The sequence below is a fragment of the Agrilus planipennis genome, unplaced genomic scaffold (assembly GCF_000699045.2).
Source record: "Agrilus planipennis isolate EAB-ADULT unplaced genomic scaffold, Apla_2.0 scaffold115, whole genome shotgun sequence".
NCBI classification, from domain to species: domain Eukaryota; kingdom Metazoa; phylum Arthropoda; class Insecta; order Coleoptera; family Buprestidae; genus Agrilus; species Agrilus planipennis.
The window spans coordinates 665,216-689,688 of record NW_020441010.1 but is presented as its reverse complement, the minus strand read 5'-3'; the positions used below and the strand labels follow the sequence as shown (position 1 = coordinate 689,688).

The window sequence follows — 24,473 nt, the reverse complement described above, 5'->3', positions numbered from 1 at the left end:
TTTAATATTATATTAAAAGCGATTTTATAATTTAGAATGACTAGTTGACAGTTTAACTATAGTTAATTAATAATAATAATAATCTTAGTATACCTTATTAGATAAGTGGGGAACGTAGAAAAGGCAGGGAACTATCACAGGATGAGTGAAGACGGCATCGTGTCAGTGATCAGTGTCGTATCAATATTATACTTGTAGGATAAAACAAATAACGTAATATAATTTTCGGTAATAATCGATAAAAATATCTTTTATTCTACCAGGACCCCTTCGCTGGTAGCATATTTCACATGTATCTCACGGATTTGAATAACAATCTGAAATCGTAACATCGCGTTGAAAGTACTCGGTATGTACTTGATACTCGGAAAAGTATTCGATTCCTAAAAGTACTCGACTGTATTGATTACTAAAAGTATTCGATTTTTCCCATCACTATACACGCATGTTACTGTTAATAAGCGAAATTGGATAAGTTGCGTTATAGCAAGAATTAGGTTGTAGTTGAGAAGATTGTGTGTACTGGTTATGTTTTAAATGAGCGGATCGTTTCCACCCCAACTATCAAGAGAAAAAGAAAATACTTAAGCAAAAGTTTGGTCATACACAAAGAAAAAGGTGTTGCATTCCAATTTCGTAAATTTACTTCTCAAATGAAGTGAAATGCCTTAGGTATTATCATCGTAGAACGGGAAAACAGAAACCTACAAAATCCTTTAATCCTTTTTACACAACTTTGAGGCCGTAAATATAAACATTGTGTATTAATTTCAAGATGATTACACCATGGGCGTAACTAGAATTTTTTTTCTAGGGGCGAGCAGATTATCAATAGCTATTCGTTTATATATTTATAATGGTATGAATGAGGTTTAGGTCATGGGGTTTAAAAACTGGGATTGTAAAGTTGCGAGATTTAAGAATCACAAGTTTAATCGCGACACGTTAGAGCCTTTTCCAGGGGAGGGGGGGGCAATGAGCTTGTAAGTGGGGCGCCTACCTATCTACGCCTATGGATACGACTTATCATTCCTAAGAAAAGGTTTTGACGCATAGTCGGACAGCAAAAGTGAAGGTTTTATGTGCGGCTCTGGTTTTATTATATATATGAGTCGTTTAATTTAACGGCGCTAGATGACATATTAGTTACAGTCTCTTAAAGTATGTTTTTTGACCGTTATAAATCAGGTTGCCCATATAACGAAAAAGAAAACCAGGTGCTTCATAAGTGTTTAAGAAATTACTGGTTACACATCCATATAGATCCTACTGGAAAAACAATAGCAAATTAAAACTTTAATGACTACACACATTCAATTGTCTTCCTTAATTTATATTGTAGGTACATCTGCTTTATAATACTTTTATTGTCCATGAAGCCACCATTTGTTAGACCGTTAAATATCTGTAGTAATTCCTAATAAATACAAGATTATCTCTAGAAGGAATCGTGTTTCTTTTTCTTTTTTTCATGACTCGCTTATTGAATTTGAAATTGATGGTGAAGTTAATTCTCTTTATGTAATTCTGCCGATGCAGTGAATTATGTTTGAGTGGTGGATATCTATCCTTACCAGCGAGTCCTTTCTAATACAGTAACAAGTGAATTACAATCCCGACTGTCCGTCTGTTAATAATTGTTTCAATAAATAACTGAAACACAAAACACACATAAAATCACGCGTACCAACCATAAGAATTTATCTATAAATGTTCGTGGCAGGTTGACATGTATGAATGTATTTGTGCGTGAATGCACGTATATGTATTTATAACTCTCCGGTGTAATTGCTCGAACAAGTCGATGTAATTTTAATCCAACAAGCATCATTAGATCTTTTCTTATTATAAGATACGCCTGCGGAGATAAAAAAGATGCCTGCTTAATCACTTTGGACGTTACATCAGAGCCGTTTTTAATGAAAAAACGCATGTTCTTACTTTAACTCCTTGTTTCTTACTTAGAAAACTAGAATTATTGATATTAAACCTGTTATGCTGATTCATTATTTTTATTTTATTCCTTATTATGTACGATTAATTAATGTCAAAATATACTGTAAAATGTCTAATAAAACTCCAGAGATCGATATTAGTAAATTCATGTGTATAGGTAAGGTACAACGTTCACCGAACAGAGAAATTACCCATTTTCTGTTGTAATTTTTTGTTTTTGTGTCGCACGACCGAAAATGCATAATTTGGTGATTGTTTTGAATGTATTTTTTCTACCGTCTACTATCTAAAAAAATATCACCTTCTTGAAACTAGACGAACTTGCAAAATTTTTTGAGCAAATCATATAATATCCCATAAAAGCTTTACATTGTTCCGATTGTAACAATATTATGTATGCGATTGTTTGAAAGGGCTACTCGCCAAAGAATATTCGAATACAGATGAATTTTTCCAATCGGCGAGCAGCCGTCCGTCACTTTTATGTTGTATTTTCATTATACAGCAACGATCGTCAGTTATTCGGCAATCTTTTGAATGGTTAGCACGTTTTCGTCGGAATATTTAATAAATATTCGCTTACTAATGTAGCTGTTATTACTCTTTACTGGAAGAAGATGAGAGGATGGAAAACAAAAGGAAAACAACAAAAGAGGAAAAAGAAAGTTTCTCCATATTTTTATATTCACATTACTGTCACTAAAATCTTTTTGATTTAAATTGTATAAACACTTATAAATTTCTTCCAAAAGAATTAATTTTTCGTTCTTTTTGCTTAATAAATGCATCTGTCTGCTAGGTACTAATAACGGATTGAATGTATTCTCATTATCCAATACAACCGTCACCGACCGTCACAGCAGGTACCGTCACGTTAAAGTATTCTCTCGGGCAAACGCCGGCTAACCGTGGACTAACGGAGATATCCACGTCTAGTGAAAATACTCGATGCCTTTTAAACATAATAATACTTTGACGGACGTCTGACGGTAGGCTACTGACCGTCAACTTACGGAAAGTGAGAATCAAACTTCAAACGGAATAATACTTTGACGGGCGAATGACGGGAGGCTGCTGACCGTCAACTTACGGATAGTGAGAATCAAACTTTAAACGGAATAATACTTTGACGGACGAATGACGGGAGGCTGCTGACCGTCAACTGACGGATAGTGAGAATCAAACTTTAAACGGAATAATACTTTGACGGATAAATGGCGGAAGGCTGCTGACCGTCAACTTACGGATAGCGAGAATCAAACTTTAAACGGAATAATACTTTGACGGACGAATGACGGGAGGCTGCTGACCGTCAACTTACGGATAGTGACAATCAAATTTCAAACAGAATAATACTTTGACGGATAAATGACGGAAGGCTGCTAACCGTCAACTTACGATTAGCGAGAATTAAACTTTATTATTAGTGTAAAATTACAAAATCAGAAATGAGCATGTACAATATCATCGTTTTCATAATAGTAAAGAATCAAATTTCAATATAAAAATAGACAAAACCTTAAAATTATTTAAAAACTAAAATTAATATTTTGAAAAATAATCAATTTCTATGAAAATGCAGTGTCTACGTAAGATCATAAAAGTCAGACGTTTACTAAGATTCAAAAAACAAAACCAGAAAAGAATATGCCCAATAATATTAATTTTATAACTATAAAGTATGATATAAGTAAATAAAATCAAAAATTTAAATTTCAGAAATTGGCAGTCATTTACATATACTACAGTTCAAATTGGAGTTAATTCAAAATTCAGATTTTCCTGAAATGTAATTCTATTTATATCACCCGTTTTTGACGCACAGATCTTCTCAAGGATAGTTCATTTCAGTTTATCCGTTAATACATAGAGATATATGAAAAAAATTAAAGACGTCCTGATGATCACATTGACTACATTTCTACACATACACATTAATTAATATTCCGAATATTAATGGCTAATTATGGTCTATAGAACCACTCAGGTTTATTGTTTGGACCTTCCCATTAGGCCAACTGTACGCGTTTAGTTTAATAATATATTTTTTATTAAAATTAACTTTGAATGTCCAATTAATAATTGTCTGCCGCTGTTTATGTTTATACATTGTAGGTATTAATTGCATAATTTTTTAAACAGCCTCTTTACAAAAAGTAATCTTGCAAGTTCATTATAAATAATTATAACAATTCATTCGCACTGGACACAGTAGCGAATTCTGTTTATTAAAATAGGTACTGTTATTATTATTATGAGACAACGCGTGCGTCATCAACATAAACTGTATGGAACATTCCGAATGATACTGACTAAAGTAGAACGAAGTTTCGGGCTATAGGGCCGTGGTCTAAGTGAACTATTCTGTCCAGACGTTTCGTCAGCTACTCGGCTGACATCCTATCATCAAATCCAACGTTCACGTTGTCAACCCAGCACTAGCACTGAGGATGTCAGCCGCAGTAGCTGACGAAACGTCTACTGTGGATTCCGGCCGTGAAAGCCTTTGTTCTTATATTGATACTGACTAAAGTTAGCAACAGTAGGTACATGGAGAAAAAGATTTTACCTAACGATTACCATGATCATCATAAGGTCGTCAGTCCTACGACTGGTTGAACACGCACCACCACCTTTTCTATCCTGAGCTAATTTTCACATAATCTCAAGCTTCTAACCTTTTTTATTCTGCCGCGCCTACCGTCCATGTTTCGCACTCGTACAGCGCCGTACTCCAAACATAACAGAAAAATGAAGGAAACAATGGTCAGTTCAAAGTTACAATTAACTGTTTTAGTTGCGAAGTGTAATTTATTATTATTTATTACCAGTATGATAATTTTACTACACTAACTTCTTCATCATGTGGAAGAATCTATTTAAAGTTGAGTTTACCTTCAATAATTGTTATTTAATTGTGACTTTGGACATTATTATTTTCAAAAGGAGTTCCTCCAGTCATCAAATTTGACATGTTTTTTGCCATATTTGTATGGCAATAATTAGGTACTATTTTTTTCTCCATCTATGTATATTATAACTGACTTCCATTATATAAAAATAGCTGTTTAATTATAAATAAAACTGGGAATTTAAATGAAAAGTAATCAATGGTATTTTGAATTAATCAACACAAAATTATAGTATGAACAGTTTACTGATGATGATAATGATGGTCTCAGTGTCATCAAAAGAAATTGTACTATGTTCTCATTACCATGAAAGAAAATTAACTACTCATTTCATTTCCTTAGTATTAGATAGATAGATTCAATTTAATTACTTTACGAGTCTAAAGTAATTGTTAATTGTGGCATTGAACTGATTATTATTATCAGTGAGATTTATACATTATAATTCTGAATACATAACTTTAAAAAATTTTAATTATTTCTTTAATTACAATAAAAAGTATAAATTTAAATTCACTACTATTAACAACCAGCTAATTTTTTAAATTTTAATTTTAGTTTTTCAGCGTGGTATGTGCAAACAGATAAATAGATGAATCACAATGTATATGTAAGCATTTCAAAATCAGAGTGTTAAATGTTTAATGCATTCTTTCTTACTTTCTTCCTGAATTCTTTTAAAATTAGGGTCTTGTACTGAAAAGAAATTAGCGCATCATAAAATTGTTGTACATGCATTACATTTAGTCCCTTACTGTGCAGACATACGTTTAGAGATATTGAGTTAATCAAATGAAGACTGCGGAATATTTTTAAAATTTGCATGCTAAGCTAATTGCACAATTCATTACGTGATGTAGCACTTGCAGAATTTGTTATGTAATTTTGCCGCGGTCCTTTATAATTTAATTCACAACATTTACGCGAATTTAACGACTTTGCACTTAGTGCATGCTTATAGATAAATTAATCAAGTACTTTTTGCTCTTTTTCGACTAAATTCATGAGCGCCAATTTTAATTTAATTAAGCAACCATGTAGCTGGCGAAATAATACAGTGATCCTATATAAACATCAACATTTCTTAAACGATAAAAATTAAAAAAGTGGAAAACGTAAATTCCGTCCCGTGTCAACATTTCAGCGTAAATTCCGTCCCTTTGATTTTAATTACTAGCCCCAGACACTCCACAATATGCATATTAGGTACCCAATCCCAAAAATCTTTTACTGATCGATTTTTCGAAAACAGTAAATAATATAATCAGTAAATGGAGTCTAAAAAACACATAATATAACTTTCTATTTCTGATTTTGTTCGGTCTAGTGGAAAGACACGGAGATTGAATTTTTTCATACCAAGCTGGGCCTAAGTGAATACGACAACCTTTTATCCTTGATTTAATCAAAACAGATTGCACTGCACAGTATGAATTGCTTTCTCGAAATCCAAAAAAATATCTTGTGGTGAAAACTGATATCCCAGTCTTGCCCATTCGACAACATATTTGAAGCATTTAATATAGTTAATTCTTTGCAGTTTTATGAGGAATTTAGAAAAATACGAATTACGAATACGAATTATAGGAATTACGAAAAATCCCACCTTCCCCCTCACAACAGGTCCGTCATACTGCACCCCCGACCCCTCTGTTTACGTTACATAATTTATAATTCGTAACTCAAACTTTGACTTCCACCTTCTCTCAAATAACAGGACCATTATTTGGACCCCTATCCCTCCAGTTTGCCTTACATAATCTTTGAACAGCTCCTATCCCGTTACTCAAACCTCGACTCCCACTTTGTCCCTCCTAACTGAGCTGTCATACTAGGAATTTCGAAAAATCCCACCTTCTCCCACATAACAGGGCCGTCATACTGGACCGCCCTCCCCTCTGTTTACCTTACATAATTTATTAACAGTCTCTAATCCGTAACTCAAACCTTGACTCCCACCTTCTCTCTAATAACAGAATTATGATCTGGATCCCTATCCCTCCAGTTTACCTTACATAGTTTATGAACATCTCCTACCCCGTAACTCAAACCATTACTCCCGCTTTCTCCCACATAACAGCACTGTTATACTGGATCCTCTCCCCGCTGTTTGCCTAACATAATTTATGAACTAGCTGTACACTTTATTCGAAATTTAATTAATTTGAAAATCGAATTCAACTAAAAGTAGAATATTTCGATATACCTACAGGGTGTTTTTTAACTATATGCTTTATTCGATAATTATTCCACAAAAAAAGTGAAAGTTGACGATGATTCGTAATCATTAAGATGTTTCATTCTTAGCCAAGTGAAAATTATCATCTTGCAATTTATCGCGTGTGTGGGAGACACAAGACGAATACATTTTTTTTGTCACGAGGATATATCTTAATTGCATGTTTATAGAAATTTTGCCTGAAGCAATCTCAGCTAATTTAATGAATTTATATGAACTATACACACATGCACTTCATACACAGCTGTGATTAAACGAATAGCTAATATTGTACCCACCCATTAAAAATTCATGTTTATTATATAATTTTACAAGAAGCCCAGCGAGCACTTTTTAATTATGTTAATTGCACTATAAATTGAGGTTTTTAATATGAATAAACGAATGAATATTTAAATAATAATAAAACAGAAATTTGGTAAACAATATTTACTTTAAACATGTCACACTAACTGAAAATTTATTCCGTTTTCATTTCATGTCAGTTTCTCTAATAGCAAGGTATATATTAATAAAATAAAAAAGGAAGAATAATGGATGCTTCCAAGTAAAAATTAGTAAACACAGAATACTTAATGAAATATGAAATTGACTGCCCCTTTTTGTACATTACCTTCGTGTTACTTTATATGTTGTAACAGCAAACAGAATCCTTTTAGGATCATTTTGTTGTTCGTCGTTAAGTTAGTTGTCATTGATCAACGAAATTTATATGTTGTTGTTATAGTTGAACTACAATTTCTCGTACAATACTGAAATTTGACAACGTAAACGACAAATAGGAAAAATATTAATTTCCAACTCTATGCGACATTTTTTGATGGCAAATACCGAGCAGCGAAGTGTAGCTGTTTTATCTCACTAGTTCGATTTCTTATTCGATTGCCCTGGCCCAAGTTTTCCTGTGATTTCCTTGGATTACGTAGAATAATGCTTGGGAAGTAATATTTCGCAAATAATAATCTTTCACTCTTCTTTTGACCTCATTTCGTCCGTTTCATCTGTGTCATGAAGAGAGGACTTTCCGCCCTACCTTCCGACTTTACAATAGGTCGGAGAAACTATCCGCTCGTATATAATGTGGTGTTGTTAATTCTATCTTCAATTATGTGGCTCAAATTTAACAGATAGTTGAGTCATTACATACGCCAATAAAATCGGCTTTAAAAAAACTAGTAATTTGCGACGTCTCGGTAATTATTGTTCTTCAACTGCAAATTCGAGTATTGCCCCAAAATTACCCCAGTATATTAAAATTAGAGATATTATCTTAATATCAAAACAAAACAATGCAAATTAGCGTCTTTGAGATTGAGGTATTTGAAATTTGATGTGCTGGAGGAATTCTGAAGGCAGATTCGAATCCAATGACTAAAGATACTTAGAAATTATTCCTCCCCTAGCAGTTTTGTAGTAAAAGGCTTACAAACGATTAAAAGTTGCATCTGAGATCGCACTAATATTGACTTCAATGTATCAAACTACAAAACAGTTTTCTGAAAATGAGTTGATAACAATCACAATCGGAGACTAATTTCGGATTCAGCGTTACTGTTGCCAGCTACGATGGAAATGACATCTCTTCCCGATCTTATTTTACGAATTTACGAGGGTGGATTGATAAGTTTCCGGCCTGACCAAGAAAAACAAGGTTTTTAAAAATTTTTTTTTTTTATTTCTCAACATAATCTCCTCCAAGGCTGATACATTTCTCATAGCGGTGTTCCAGTCTATTAATGCCATCTCTATAGACTGATTCGTCAAGCTCCTCAAAATAACCATTTACAGCTTCGATTACTTCTTCATTGTCCGCAAATCTCTTACCGCCAAGCCATTTTTTGAGATTAGGGAACAGAAAATAGTCACTCGGGGCTAGGTCTGGAGAGTAAGGAGGGTGCGGCATCAATTCAAACTTTAGATCGTTGATTTTAGCCGTCGCAACGATTGACGTGTGCGCTGGTGCGTTATCGTGATGAAACAAGATTTTTTTCTTCGCCAGATGAGGTCGTTTAATTTTCACCTCGTGGCTCAAACGTTGCAATAAGTCTGCGTAGTATTGACCAGTGATAGTATTACCCTTTGCAAGGTAATCAATGTATATAATACCTCTTGCATCCCAAAAAACAGTAGCCATAACCTTGTTCGCCGAAAAAATTGTTTTTGCCTTCTTTGGAGTTGGTTCCCCTGGTCCAATCCAATGTTTAGACTGTTCTTTGGTTTCAGGAGTGTAGTGGTGGACCCACGTTTCGTCAACGGTTACGAATCGACGCAAAAATTCGCTTGGATTACGCTTATACAATGACAAATTTGCGGTAGAAATGTTTTTTCGAATCAATTTTTGGTCGACTGTTAGCAAACGCGGCACCCATCTTGCACAGAGCTTTTCCATATGCAAATGTTGGTGCAAAATATGTTGCACACGTTCATATGACATCTTACAGGTCTCAGCTATCTCACGCACTTTCAATCTGCGGTCTCCCAGTACTATTTGATGAATTTTTTCGATCATATCTGGAGTTGTGACCTCAACGGGGCGTCCTGAGCGAGGCCCATCAGAGGTGCTCACACGACCCTTTTTAAACTCGGAAACCCACTGCTTAACGGTTGAATATGACGGGGAGGATGTCCCCAGTGTTGAGTCCATCTCTTTTTTAATTTCCTTCGGCGTTAACCCCTTCAAATAAAAGTATTTGATGACAGCACGATTTTCCTGCTTTTCCATTTTTACGAAAACCACAGAGGCGTCTTGTTCAGCGTGCTGTCAAACCTACACTAGCAAGGAGATCGGGCTGAAACTATAGCTACAAGCTATCCAAGGATGGTACTATAGAATGTCACCTCAAGGTAGGCCTAGTGGCGTCATCTCTTGGTTAGGCCGGAAACTTATCAATCCACCCTCGTATGTCAACTAGGTCGATAATGGCATAGAACTATAAGGTGCGAGATTTACTCGCATTTGCCTGTATATTTTTGTAAATAGGTACTGCATTTGCAGCGTAAGTGAGCATTGTAATTGCAAATTCGCAAATGTTTGTTCAACCTGCCGCTTGACCTGTGTAGATACACTATAATAGGCAATTATATGTAAATGGAGCTTGTAAAGCTGTTGTAGGTATTTGAGAAGAAAAGAAAAGGCGACATTTCTCAAACGTTTGTTGCTGTTAAACACCACCATTTACTTTTTATAAAATCGAATTAAATATACCTAATACAGGTAGATAAACTTTCGCGCCCTGGAAAGCTCCCTGTCGTTGTATCATATAGTTATTACCAAATTAAGTAATTTTTAAACTTACCATCCACTGCACTGGTTGGTTAAAGACTACCTGAAAAAAACATTATGTTCATCAACCAAATACTATTAAATACAACAAATATTATTGACTTTCAGATTTTTCCTTTACTTATGGTGAGATCTTTTGCAGAATTTATTTTTTATGTTCTCACTGAGGATTCTATAGAAGTCAATAAGAAATTGGCAAGATAGGTTGGTAGGACACCTTCTTAAGCATGAAGGTTTAGTCAGAGACATATTAGAGGCAGAAAAAGGAGTTAAGAGGAGTAGAGGTAGATTAGATTATTGTTCGCAAATAACTAAGGATGTGAAATGTTCTATTTTTAGGGAGGATTAGCTCAGTATGATTATGTATTATTACATTGAGCTATTCGAAGCTGGAAATTTTTATAGGACCATGTGGTCCTGCAAGGATTCCACTCTTAATTCTGAATTCCAAAACCTTAAAATTGTTGGTAAAAAACATTTCGTAAGCTATTGCAAATTGTTTATTTAATTCGTCCTCTTTAGATGTAAAGACTAAAGCCGCTTTCATCACAAATTCTTTTAGATCAGGTTACTTCTCTTTTATTATTTTGCATTAATACAGTTTTACGTTTCGCCCCTGGTTACTACACCAGCTTCCTTATAGAGCGCCTTTCGTTGCATTGTCTGCTTCAGCAAAAATTGCTCGTTTCGAAGAAAGTACCGCCTCCATTCTCGCGGCTATTAATAATAATCGGATCAATTTAGCAAATCGCAACCCAGAGCAACGCATTAACAATTGAATATTTCGAGATCCAAATCGACGAGGTAATATTTTGTAACGGATCTGCTTGGTGAAGCGCAACAACAATAACAACACCAGCAACGAACAACGAACAACGAACAGGTTCCACTCAATAAAACGTACCTACCGATACAGATGCATTATCTCCAGAGTAACACCTCCTTCCGACTCTGGAAGATTTGCAAACCGAATATGCATTATATAAGTGTAATCTGTAATTATTATTATAATTATACGCTTTGTTTGATCCTAACTCGGTCGCGACTTCACTAATATGGATCAACATCTATTACCCAATTAAAAAAAATATATTCTGTTAAAACCTATGTGAAGCCAGTACGGAGGAGTAGTAGGGATAAAAAGCAGAGGATAATGCAGGGTCGAGTCGCCTTCAACAAAAAGAAGTCACTTCTGTACTCGCGAACGATTAATTTAGAAATTCGAAAAAGATTGTTAAAGATGTTTGGAGCGCGGCGCTGTACGGGTGTGAACATGGACAGTGGTGGTGACGGAAAAAAAAAGGTTAAAAGCGTTCGAAATGTTGTGTTACCAACGAATGATGAGGATGTCGTGGATAGAGAAGTTAGAAAGAATAGGAGAACAGAGGACTCTGGAAGTCAATAAGAATAGGGATAGGTTAGTAGGACACCTTCTCAGGCATGAAGGTCTAGTCAGAGACATATTAGAGGCGGAAACAGGAGTTTAGAGGAGTAGAGGTAGACCTAAATTGTTTAACTGTTCGCAAATAGTTAAGGATGTGGGTTGTTCTAGTTTTAGGGAAATGCGAAGATTAGATCAGGATAGGAAGGAATGGAGGTGCGTGTCCAACCAGGACTGACGACGATGATGATGTAAATCTATGAGAATTCTTCATTTTATGAATATGTACTAACAAATAGTTCTTAACGACACGCGGTGATTTTAGCCCTGTTCACTCAGTTGTGGTTAAGCTCTATTTTTGCGAAAGTGAAAGCTCAGTTAAAATTTTTATATTACAAGAGCCTTTACGTTTTTGAGCAATACATCGAAACTACCAGCCGCGGAAATTTTATGTAGTGTTTGAGTCACGAGTGTTAAAAAAGTGTTTCTATTAAAATCTTTACTTACAGCTTAAAACAGGAAAGGTAAAAAACATTTAATCATATTTCTGAAATCAGCTTGCTTACCATACCGAAAACGAAAATTTTAAACATCGTCGTAATGACACCATAATACCATCTGGCGATATCGAGGCTAGTTACATTTACCACAGAGGTGATGTAAATTGCGAGACAGACGATTTGGTTTATTATAATAGCTTTAGTATCGATTTGAATTCGCCAGAAATTCGACAATCGACAGCGGCGTATGACGTAATCGATATCGAAGTCATTACAAAATACATAATTTTTCAATTGATTTGATTCAAGCAGCAGAATTTTAGTATCCGCGGAAACTTCTGCTGATAGATGACTGAGCGCCGGACTATAAAAATGGGAGACGGTATTTTTGCACAGTATGTACAGAACAACGGCGGCAGTTAAACCTGTATATTGTTTATTTTCCTGCTTCCACGTGATCCTTATCCTAAAACATCCTGTACAAGCACAATTTTGAAACACTTAGGATATTCTTAAAAAACTGAAACTTATTTACGTGTTGTTGCTAATGTATGTAATATTTAGGGTTACCTGTTCATGTTTTCGTTACTTTTACATGTAGATACTTTCATTAGTAATTAAGTAATATTAGCATTACAAAATCGGCGTCTAGCCTACATAATACGTAGGTACACACTTAGTATTAGTTTACTTCTTCCTTAAACATTTACCAATCGATGTTAGAACAACAATACCAAACCGAACACAATAAAAAATCAAAACATGCTCGTGTAATTAGAAAGATAATTTCTGCATTGGGAGTACGACGTCGTACTATATAATAACGGCAATTCAAATTTAGTTGTTGCATATTATGGGTGCTAAGTGTTGTAAAATGATTTATTGTGTCCTCAATTTTCAATTAACACAAACAGCAATATTGCCGAACCCTCTGTGGAAGTTTTACTTTCGCTTTTTAAAATACCGATCGTCGATCGTTCATTGGGGAACGATTAGAAAGCACGGCAGAAACAATCGTCTATGGATGATTTTTTCTTCACGAAGAAGTCATTTCGAACACCGGAGGAACAAAAGGTATCTACTATACACCGCACATACATACCGACACACATACATTCTCACATAAAGGTACAAATTACGTCGGTATGCCGATCAAGTGGTGGTACCGTCATCATCATCTTCGTCTTTCAGTATGCAAATCGCTCTTGGTCAGGCGCTTTCTCCTTCTTTTCTTTAAGTTCTCATGATCTTTGAACCGGTGCAGAGCAGCTTTTCACGCGTTGCTCCAAAAGACTTGTTTACTTTCTTTTTTTTCTACTCACTCTACGTAACATACAATCAAACGGAATGGATCAGCAATCGCGATGGATTCGCATTAAGCAGCAGTTCTTCGAATCTCACGTTAGACGACGATTAGAGCAATAGGAGTCAGTAATAATTAATTAAGGAACAGATAACATACAAATCGGTTTATGTCAATAGAAAACGTTTTATTATTTCAAGCACATGGTGCTTACTGACACAGATAGATTCGCGACATTCAATTTTCAAAGACACAATGTTTTTAAAACGATCGACACTAAGAGTTTGATACACAATGTTTTTAAAACGATATTTAGTACCGGTCGAAAAAGATACTAAGAGCTTGATACAGACGTTAAAGGTGGGCTTCTTGAATGAAACAAAAAATAAAATCAGTTAAATGAGTTGAGGATTCTGTGTGGCCGACGGAGAGTATTAACGCGCTGCGGTCAACAGCAAAAATTCAGGTGTGCATTTGGAATCTATAGTAATTTTTACTGATGTGCAATTGACGTAGTATCAGACGCTAAAAAACTAGATTTAGTACCTACCTGGGTACACAGAACGTCTAATATATGATTAAAAGCGTCCGCAATTTGTGATTAGCAAGTCGTTGCGCGGTAAAGTAGTGCGCACACAAGGAATTTTTGTGTTACAATCTCAAACTAAATGTCACAGCGCAGCGACTGATGCGTTTTCTATCTTTTTTATTCATAATGCTTTTCAAAGCCTTATCCATTCGCTTCGTGTTGAGTTTTTGCTCCTATATTCATAGTTCTCCTGGCCAGATCAATATTTTTCGCATAACCTCAAACTTTCTCATTAAAACATCTGCAAATGACCTATTTTAACCTAATGGTTTCGTTCATCAATTACCCGAACATGTTTGGTTGTAAATTAATTGAAAACATACCGCATTTTGTACGTATTATTTATGGAAATATTTAGTCCCCTCTGTGACTGTAATTATGGGTATTTTCTTGCAGTTTCCTTTTTCTTTTGGTGCATGGGAAATTACCTATATACTGCAGTGAAGAGAGCACGTTTAATAATAAAGTATGTTACATAAGATACATCCACCTGGGCACATAAATATGTACGTGTTCTGTCACTGTTAAGCTTCCTTGACTAATGATAAGAGAAATGACGTTGCCAATGTGCTCGCAATTTCCATACGTCCGCGTCAAAGCCGAGAGCAACACCACGAAGTACTTTATATGCGTACTGTACATTAAGGTACATAAAAAAAGAAGAAGAGAACAAAGTGACGCTCGTGAAGAACCTTTAACCGATTGAATTTATTACTGACAATGAGTCCGTGCGAACTGAAATGTATTCCTTCGCACCGATCATTTGTATTAAATCAAGTCAAACGAAACTTCTCGTGTTTTCTTAATGAAATTATTTGATTGCAAATCACGCGCCGCATTTACACATTTGCTTTTACCTCGCAAGAGAAGAACGATGATGCACATAAACTGTGTCGGCGTGGGAAAAGATGCTGCTGGACTTCTTATATTTCTTGATTTGTTTCTAATGGATTCCATCGTCAACCAAAACAATTTTTTTATGATAAATTTTAGAAATAAGATAGTAGCAATAACTTCAAAAAAATAAATACATTTAATTAAAGAGTTCTAATAATTATCGAAGACGCGATTGACATCGTTACAGACAGTACAACTGTAGGGATAGATATACAGGGGCAAAAGATTAGTATGCTTAGATTTGCAGATGATGTAGCAGTATTAGCATCTAGCAAGGAGGAGTTAGAGATAGCTTTAAATAAAATGGAAGCGGTATTGACAAAACCTTACTGTGAAAATAAATAAAAGTAAAATTAAAATGCCGGTTTTCAAGGGAAGAAAAAGTAGGGAAAAAGCGAATATAGGAAGTCAGATAAGTCAGGACGGAAGGACTAGTAGAGATATAAAGCAGAGGACAGCGCAGGATTAAGTCGCCTTCAATAAAAAGAAGTCACTTCTATGCTCGCAAACGGTTAATTTATCGAAAAAGATTGTTAAAGGAGTACATTTGGAGCACGGCGTTGTACGGGTGCAAAACATGGACAGGGGGCGCGGCTGAAAAGAAAAGGGTAGAAGCGATCGAAATGTGGTTTTACAGGTGAATGAAGAGGATACCGTGGATAGAGAAGGTTACAAATGAAGAGATATTAGAAAGAGTAAGAGAACAGAGGACTCTATGGAAGTCAATAAGAAATAGGCGAGATAGGTTAGTAGGACAGGCATGAAGGTCTAGTCAAAGATATATTAGAGGCAGAAACGGAAGTTAGCAGGGGTAGAGGTAGACCTAGCTTTGCTCTAGCTTTAGGGAAATGCGAAGATTAGCTCAGGATAGGACAGAGTGGAGGTGCGTGTCCAACCAGTCTTAGGACTGACGACCTTATGATGNAAAGCTAGTTAGAGACATCATCATCATCATAAGGTCGTCAGTCCTAAGACTGGTTGGACACGTACCTCCACTCTTTCCTATCCAGAGCTAAACACTTCGCATTTCCCTAAAACTAGAACAGCCCACATTCTTAACTATTTGCGAACAGTAATTTAACTAGATCTATAAATTTTATATAATTCACCCTAAAGTCAAAGGCTTTTCATACTAATTTAAATGGACAGATGTGAGCTACTAGTCGGCAGCTTTGGAAAATCCTGTCTGTATTCCCAAATCAAATAGAAACGAAAAAAAAGGAATTAAAATAGACATCGTAATATGTGCATGTCGTAGTGTAATACGCATACAATGAACACGATTCTTGCAAGTACTTTTACACCTGTGTTTTTGAACACAAGAAGCACGATTTCAATTAGAAATTAAAAAGTAGACATGTTCTAGAATCTATGCGTAACTCGGAGTGTTAGAATCTGTCTCAGGTGCTCGTTATTCGGCGAATTGCTACACCCATATACATGCAAGTAATTCGTTTACGAATCGAAATTAGACCAAAATTTACATACTTAAATCTACGTTAATCAGATTAAATACACGTACCTGTTTCGACCACTTCTTGCATTTAATCGCGGAGAAAATAGACTAAACTATTTTCGTCCCGTTTTATTTATTTCTTCTTGATACGTTTGTATAGGTACCTACCAAATGCAGCACTTGCAACGAAATACGTTTTAACGGCTCTAAAATCATCGAGCAAGCTACCATTAGAAAATAATATATAGGGTAATCTAAGAAACAGTATCAATACAATTCCTTCTTGAGATAATTTGTATCTTCAGATCTTTTTAAAATTATCGATAGATGTGGACCAATTATTCAACGACATACAGTTTAGCCGATTCAAGGTTTTAACTTCTTCGTTCTCAGTAGCGTTTTAATCATTTTTTTTTAACATGTGTGTTTTTAATATTTTTCAAAATCAGAAACATTTCAGGAAATTATTTTTGAAGTGAAACTTACTTACGCACGGTAGCGTGAGTTCGTTTCATGCGAGTTGCTATGTAACGAAATCATGAAACGGATGTCCCCCCTCTACTCGGCCACGTAGTCTAGTTCGTAGTGGGGATCGCTTGAGCCGTGAGCGCGCTTCAATGTAACGTTCGTTACAGGCAACTCCGGCATGTATAGTGTAAAATTTAAATTCATAGTGTACAAATAATACCATTAAACCAATTCCTTAACCCCTATCCTGGTATGTTTGTGTGTTTGAAGAAGTTTCACTTCAGCAGCATGTTGTATAATTACACGTTGTATTTTTCTCTATATTTTTTAAACACTAAAAACTGAATTTTAGAATGTGGTGTTACCGGCGAATGATGAGGATACCGTGGATAAAGAGGTATTAGAAATAATATGACAACAGAGGATTCTAGGGAAGTAAATAAAAAATAGGCGAGATAGGTTGGTAGGACACCTTCTCAGGCATGAAGGTCTAATCAGGATGTGGGTTATTCTAGTTTTTAGGGAAATGCGAAGATTAGCTCAAGATAGGAAAGAGTTGAGGTGAGTGTCCAACCAGTCTTAGGGCTGACGACCATATGATGATGATGAATTTTTAGTTTAGCTCATATAAACATAGACCAGGTATGCAATTTGTCAGTGATTTTAAGGCACCTATGAATAAAACTTACATTTATATTATAATAATGTTACTAGGTACTCGAATTAATAGCCTTTATTAAATGATAACATTTTGTTAAAGAAAATTAGGTCAGCTAAACAATGACCTATCACTTTACTGACCATTTACTCGGGTCTTTTATTACGCGTCCTACGACTTTTTTTTTGGTTCAGTGAAAGACAAGATGAAATTGTTTGTTTTTTAATCAGATAGGCAGTTTCCATGTTACTCCTACACCTGGTGACATGCAACCTAAATAATAACGGCAATTATGCAAATTACATGACATAATTAAACCCGATATAACAATGAAAACTTTGATTTCTAATACGTATGATGATGATGGGAGACGTTGGCAACGTTAAATGAGTAAAATCTACACCGGAACCATCGAGATTATCATAAAAGTAAATATGAAATAAATTGACACATAAATTAGTTGTGCAACGAGAATTAATAATTAATTTAAAAAATACCTTATTTAATTTACAAACGAGGGCTTCAAGCAATTTTTCGTTTATGTTAAGGTGTGTTCGAATCTTTTCTTGCTACAGGTACTGGCTGGTTTCTTTTATGATAGTAATAAATAATAATAATAATTAACCTGACTGAAGTTTTTAAGACATTTTAATTAAAACTGTCCAGCCTAAGCAGCACAGGCGGACAGTTGCTTTTTCTTATGTAACACGCCAGTATTAAGAGAAAGCGTCTTCAAAAATTCTACAACTTAATGCGAAATAAATTATCTTATTTTACTCGTAANAGAGGTAGACCTAGCTTTGCTCTAGCTTAAGGGAAATGCGAAGATTAGCTCAGGATAGGAAAGAGTGGAGGTGCGTGTCCAACTAGTCTTAGGACTGACAACCTTATGACGATGATGATTAATTTTATATGATGCAGAAATCTATAACCCTCCCCCATTCACCCTCAAGGATGCTTTTTGTAATACATTGGATACCAGTTTCATTATCCTTTAGTTTTGTAATGATTAACGGATGCAATGAAAATTATTTTAATAAATACCACCCTTTTTACTTCATTAAAAAGTTTTTGGATAATTGTTCATATTTTTATTCATACACTACTTATAAATACGTTTGTAGTAAATTCTGTCATTTATTAAAATCAAAGGAGACATTAAAGAAATTCGAAACACAAAAATTTATTTTTAATTGTACCAGAGGGTTAGCTTACGATTACTCATATTATAAGTTAACTCATAAAACGAGATAGAAATGAACGCTGTATCTTCTGTTAAGGCATTACAACTGACTATTGCTTACATTGCGTGCTAATATTAAAATTTATTTGTCAATAAATAATATGAATCCAACGTAATCCCCTGCGGCATGCAGCATGCGTTGCCGAGGAAACGGTTTCAGAGTAAATAAAGATTACAATCGGAATAAATTTCGTACTTTTAGCTATTAAATTACGAGGCACTATCGTAGTTGTTTTATTTCACATTTTCCAAATGCTTTTAACTGGTTGTTTCTTTTTTATTTTATAGACACACCTGAAAGCTCAAATTACCGCAGCTTAATCATTCCATAGCTATTGCATATCATATGTAAACTTTTGCAGGATAATTTAGCTGTGACTGTGAAGCAATAAGTCAATTAGCCAATTATATTTACACAAATTAATTGCAAAATATCTATTTTGATTGTCTTTCTGGATATGGATTGCTATGTGCATTTGGATTGTTATTAAACTTATTTTCTATTTTGAAAGTATTTAATGCAAACCACAATGCTTTAGTTTCCATTCTAGCCGAGTTAGGGTGAGTTATTCAATTACAATGTTCTTACTATAACTAAGAGCTGGATGTAATGGCCAACAGAATACTCGGTTTAGTTGACCAAACTGCCCCCCCCCCTCATTTGTCTGTCCGTTTGGAGAAAAAAAAGAGTTTTTTTGATGCCCAATCAGTTCTTGTGCTAGGAGAAGGGAGCTTGCAGTCTCAAAAACTGAAATTAGCACGTTGTTGGCCAGTACTGTGTTTTAAAGTACAGTAAAAGTTCCTTATTCACGGTTTCCTTATTCGTGGGTGAAAAAATTGCAACCCAGTTCCTGTATTCGCGGTTAAAAATTTTATTATTCGCGGTTGCAATCGGTAAACGGAAAAGGATTTGGTGTCATTTATTAAGGGTATTGACCGCAATAGACCGCAATAGACCACTCGTTCCTAGTGTGAATTTTTCCGAAAACATGGGTTTCTATTCTAAACATTGTGATTTAACGCTGCGAGATAAATACTTGATTTTTTGTATGGTAACAGACAAAGGTTCACACTAATTCGGTACATTTTTAGTTTTCAATAATATGGTCATTAAAAGTTTTTGCAAGTGCTTAAAGTTGATGCTTCTTGTAGGGCACGTATTTTCAATAGAAATTAAAAAATTAAAAAATGGCCTATGACAAGCTTTAGAACAAAGTTTTATCTATATTACTACAAAAATTTCAAACCTCTGTTCCAGATATTAAACTCATGATATCTAGAACCGATAAACATGTTTTAATACATATTGATTTTATTTTGGAACCTTAGAAAGTATCCCCTATGATTCCATACTAATTACCATTCCATATCCACGGTTTCTGTATTCGCGAATAAAGAGCTTTTACTTAGTAAACAATCACAATAATTAATCATTAAGGTACAATAGTCGTTTTAAGAACTTTGGTTTCATGCCTATGTGCTGTATGAATAAGTTGTAAACGTGGCAAATTTTTTGTGTTTAAGAATTTATTGTGAAGCTGCAAATTTCGAAAACAAATTAATAAGAACAGGCGATCGTAAATCTTTTGGAAATACATAAAAGTGATATCGGTAAGTTACAGGTACCATACACGTATATATGTATTAATAATTCTCCCATGTGGAATGGACACCGACTCATTATTATAACGAGTATCATCTTTGAGACGTAACTGCTCGTGGGCGCTTCACACATATCCAACATAAATTAGGCGACACTTTACATAAATTTGCTATTCGTTATTAATATTGATCAATATCATATCCATAAATTAGTTGATTAAAAATTTCTGTTTGATGTTTAGTATTATGCTAAACGTCTCAGTAATTGTAGAAAAAAAGAAAAATATTGTCCAGGAAACCGTCCGAAACACGAACGTGTTATACATAAATTTTAGTAACTGTTTATAGGTTGACACACGACACCTTTTTGCTCTTTTAGTAATCGCTTATATTACAAAGTTACATAATGAATAGAAAGTGCAAATTGAAGCATCCACCTCGTTGTGAATTTAGAAGTTTGAAAAACAAACTGCAGTCGTATAAATCAGAGTTGCCTCTCACAAACACAAAATGCTTCCCGACTCGTCAAATAAAACTGTGATCTATACTATTCCTATTATATGAAAAAGTAAAGTCGCTGAATAGTTTTCAGAACTAATTCAAATATAAAATTCTTTTTTTGAAGTGAAACTTCTTTATAGACGGTAGGATGGAAGTTTACTAGGGTATAAAACCGAAAAATGTAACGTCACGTGTCACAGCGTCACGCGCCACGTGTGACCCCTGGTGGATACGTCCAAAAGAAGTAGTTTTATTAGGCTTCAGATGCTAACCAGTTAGTACCAACAGATAATCCAAAAATTGCCATTTCGACAAATTGTCAGCAGATCGCGTCTACAATATACTTTGTACGTATTGCATTTGCTTTGATTTGTAATCGCTTAATCTGAGCTACACCAGAGATGGAAGAACCTCTGAAGAAGCTTGCCACTCCTGCTAGCGAAACGTTAGGAAGCAACTGCAACTGACGACGGCCTTTAGATCCGAATCACGATTCACCAAATGGCTGCGAAAGCCTTTACCAATTTGCGAAAGAGAATCGCGCAATCTCTCTCCGCGAAACTATTCGTGGGGTAGATTTCACAAAATAAAAATAAAATATCCTTATCCTTTCATATCGACAGATTAAAATACTGTTTCAGTATTTTTATTACGGGGATGTATGGTTATGGAGTCATAAGATTTTAGGGTTAGGGGATTATAGATTTATGAAGTTATACATCTGGGTTTTAAATAGGTTTAAAATTATTTGGGATTATCACGGTCAATGGATTAGTGGATATTAAAATGTTTTTTGCTGTATACAAACCCTGACGTACTAGGGTTAAATTGATTTCCGATTTGGATTTGGCAACCCCAAAAATATACAGTATACATAGTCAGACCCCCAGGTCGAATTTTGTTTTTATGGGACTGTGTTATTATTATTTTGACCTAATTAGATTACTCAAAAATTTTAATAAATTAAAGTTCATAAGGTAATATAAATCAATTGCGTTGGGCAGTTTTTTTTAAGAAAAAGTATTAATGTTATCAACTATAGTTTTTGAGAAGATTAGTGCTAATCCTTGACAACAAAAAAGAATTTCCCGACTTTTGTCTACCTACTTAGGACTGTTTTAAATATAATCCTGGTTTTATAACAACTGATAAAACAAAAGATGAAGAGAAACCAACATATCGTTAATGCCATTTGTTATCATTTATTCTTGCGGATAACAAAAGATTGTTCTTTGAATAGAGGACGTTCAAATTTCAATTTTATTACACGGCATCAGCGTGAAAAAACGTTACAATATGTTTTCCTAAACATACCATAAAGACCTAGTTAATTAAGTGAGTACGGAAGCCTCGTCACGGGCCATAACTCTGTGTTGATACCCGGCTTGATTATTACAGGGGCTTCAAATATCAGTGATTCTGCCACCCAAGGGACTTTGTTAAATCATACACTTGCTAACACAAGCTCCACCCCTTTTACTAGTTTACCCCTTATATAAAAGCGGTTCCTTTTTAACGCCTTATCATTCTCTCTGTCAACTCCTTTACATTATCAATATAATTTTTGATAAAAAGTGCGCGAAACGGTGTTTCTTAAAATAGTAATTATTTAACAATTATTATTACTGTTAATTAGAAAAATTAACCTTAATTTAAAGTTTACTACAAATATCTTGATTGCAAAATTTTATAATCCTTTTTAAGGATCAAAATTTCAAGATCTGCCAAGGGTGAGTAGTAAATAGTTAAAATTAAATTATTAAAAAGATTCAGGGTTTACTTATGTAAGTGGCAGTGCTTAGTTTAAATTGTTTCATTTAGATTCACTCAATCGTATGATTGAATGTCACAAAAGGATAGATTAGAAATTAATAGATTTCTTAAACTGTAGATAGTTTTTATTGTTGTTTAACGCTATATGTTCCTTGCATGTTTAGATTGTTTCTACTTAAAATGTTAATTTATTACTCAATAGACCGCTGTACAAAATTACACTATATTTAGCGCAGAAAGATAGCGAAATGATTGAATTATACAACCTGTCATGACCATAGCCGGCATTGAAATTTGATACACAACATGCAAATTAAACTGCGAAAGCGTCTCTATCTACCCATCAATGATTATGTTATGCAAAAAATTTAAATCTTCTTCAAATTCAACATCGAAATTCAATTAAACCCGTACGTAATAAATGCTTACAACAGAACTAGACATTATAATTAAAATATGTAGTTAGTAGAAGCATTAGGCCTTGAAAATAAAAAATTAAATGGAGCACGAAATACTCTTTGGTTTCAGTACGGTCCTGTTAAGCAACTGCTTCATTTTTGACATAGATATAATTAAATAAATTGGGTAGATATGTTAAACAAAACTTTGAATCTTTTTCAAGTACAACATCCAAATTCAATTAAACCAACAAATAATAAATACTTACAACAGAAGAATTAGAAATTATAATTAAAATATGTAGTTAGTAAAAGCATTAGGCCTTGAAAATAAAAAACTAAATGGAGCACGAAATACTCTTTGATTTCAGTACAGTCCTGTACAGCAACTGCTTCATTTTTAATATAGATATAAATAAATAAACGATCATAAATATACATTTTAATGCGGAAAATTAGGTACATATGTTATGGAAAAACTTTGTATCTTCTTCAAGTTCAACATGGAAATTCAATTAAACCGAGAAGTAATAAATGCTTAAAAGAACTAGACATTAAAATTAAAATATGTACTTAGTAGCAGTATTAGGCTTTTAAAAAATAACAATTAAATGGTTTCAATACGGACCTGTTCAGCAACTGCTTCATTTTTGACATAGATATAAATAAATAGACGATCTTAAATATAGGTTTTAATGCGGAAAAGTGGGTAGATACAGATATGCATGTATGTATGTATTAAAATTTTATGACCACTTTGTGAAAGCATGCGAAGTAAATTATAACTAAATTAATTCGAAAACGGCCGGCGAATTTATTACAGGACAAGTACATGAAACGAATAAATTATTCCACTCCTGAATTTGGAGGCAGAGGTTTATAAGTAAGTATATTGCCCGCTGATTTCTGAAAGCGACTTCTTCACCAATGATTATCAGTAATTCCAACGCTGCAGGACATAATCGTATAATAAAATATTTCGCAGTCGCACGATACTAACCCCGATTCCTCATTAATTAGTCCCTGCCTGAAATAAAAAAACATTTTCGGCGCCCGAGAGAATCACACCTTAATCATTAATTTATTACAAATAATATTAGGCATGATGAAACCGTGAAAAAACAAATTAAATTGGAAAAAAATAACAGTAGCCTCGTTTTAATTGTCATTATCATCTCATCATTAATATTTAATATTTATTTTTTTCAATTATTGACATAAAAATAATAATTAATATAAAAACTGCGCGGTTGGAAAAAAAAATGTGTTCTACGTATTGATTAAAAAGATCCTAAACAGAATTTTACAGAATAG

The 24,473-nt window shown here is 34.3% G+C and overlaps 1 protein-coding gene across 1 annotated transcript in view; it reads left to right on the top strand.

Annotated features, from left to right (window-relative positions):
* Positions 1–14,716: 14,716 nt before the first annotated feature.
* Positions 14,717–24,473, top strand: part of LOC108735137 (probable nuclear hormone receptor HR38) — a 57,140-nt gene continuing 47,383 nt past the window's right edge. Inside the window, exon 1 of the mRNA XM_018466971.1 lies at positions 14,717–14,781. Within this exon, the coding sequence (XP_018322473.1) occupies positions 14,717–14,781 (65 nt within the window). The remainder of the gene's footprint in view (positions 14,782–24,473) is intronic.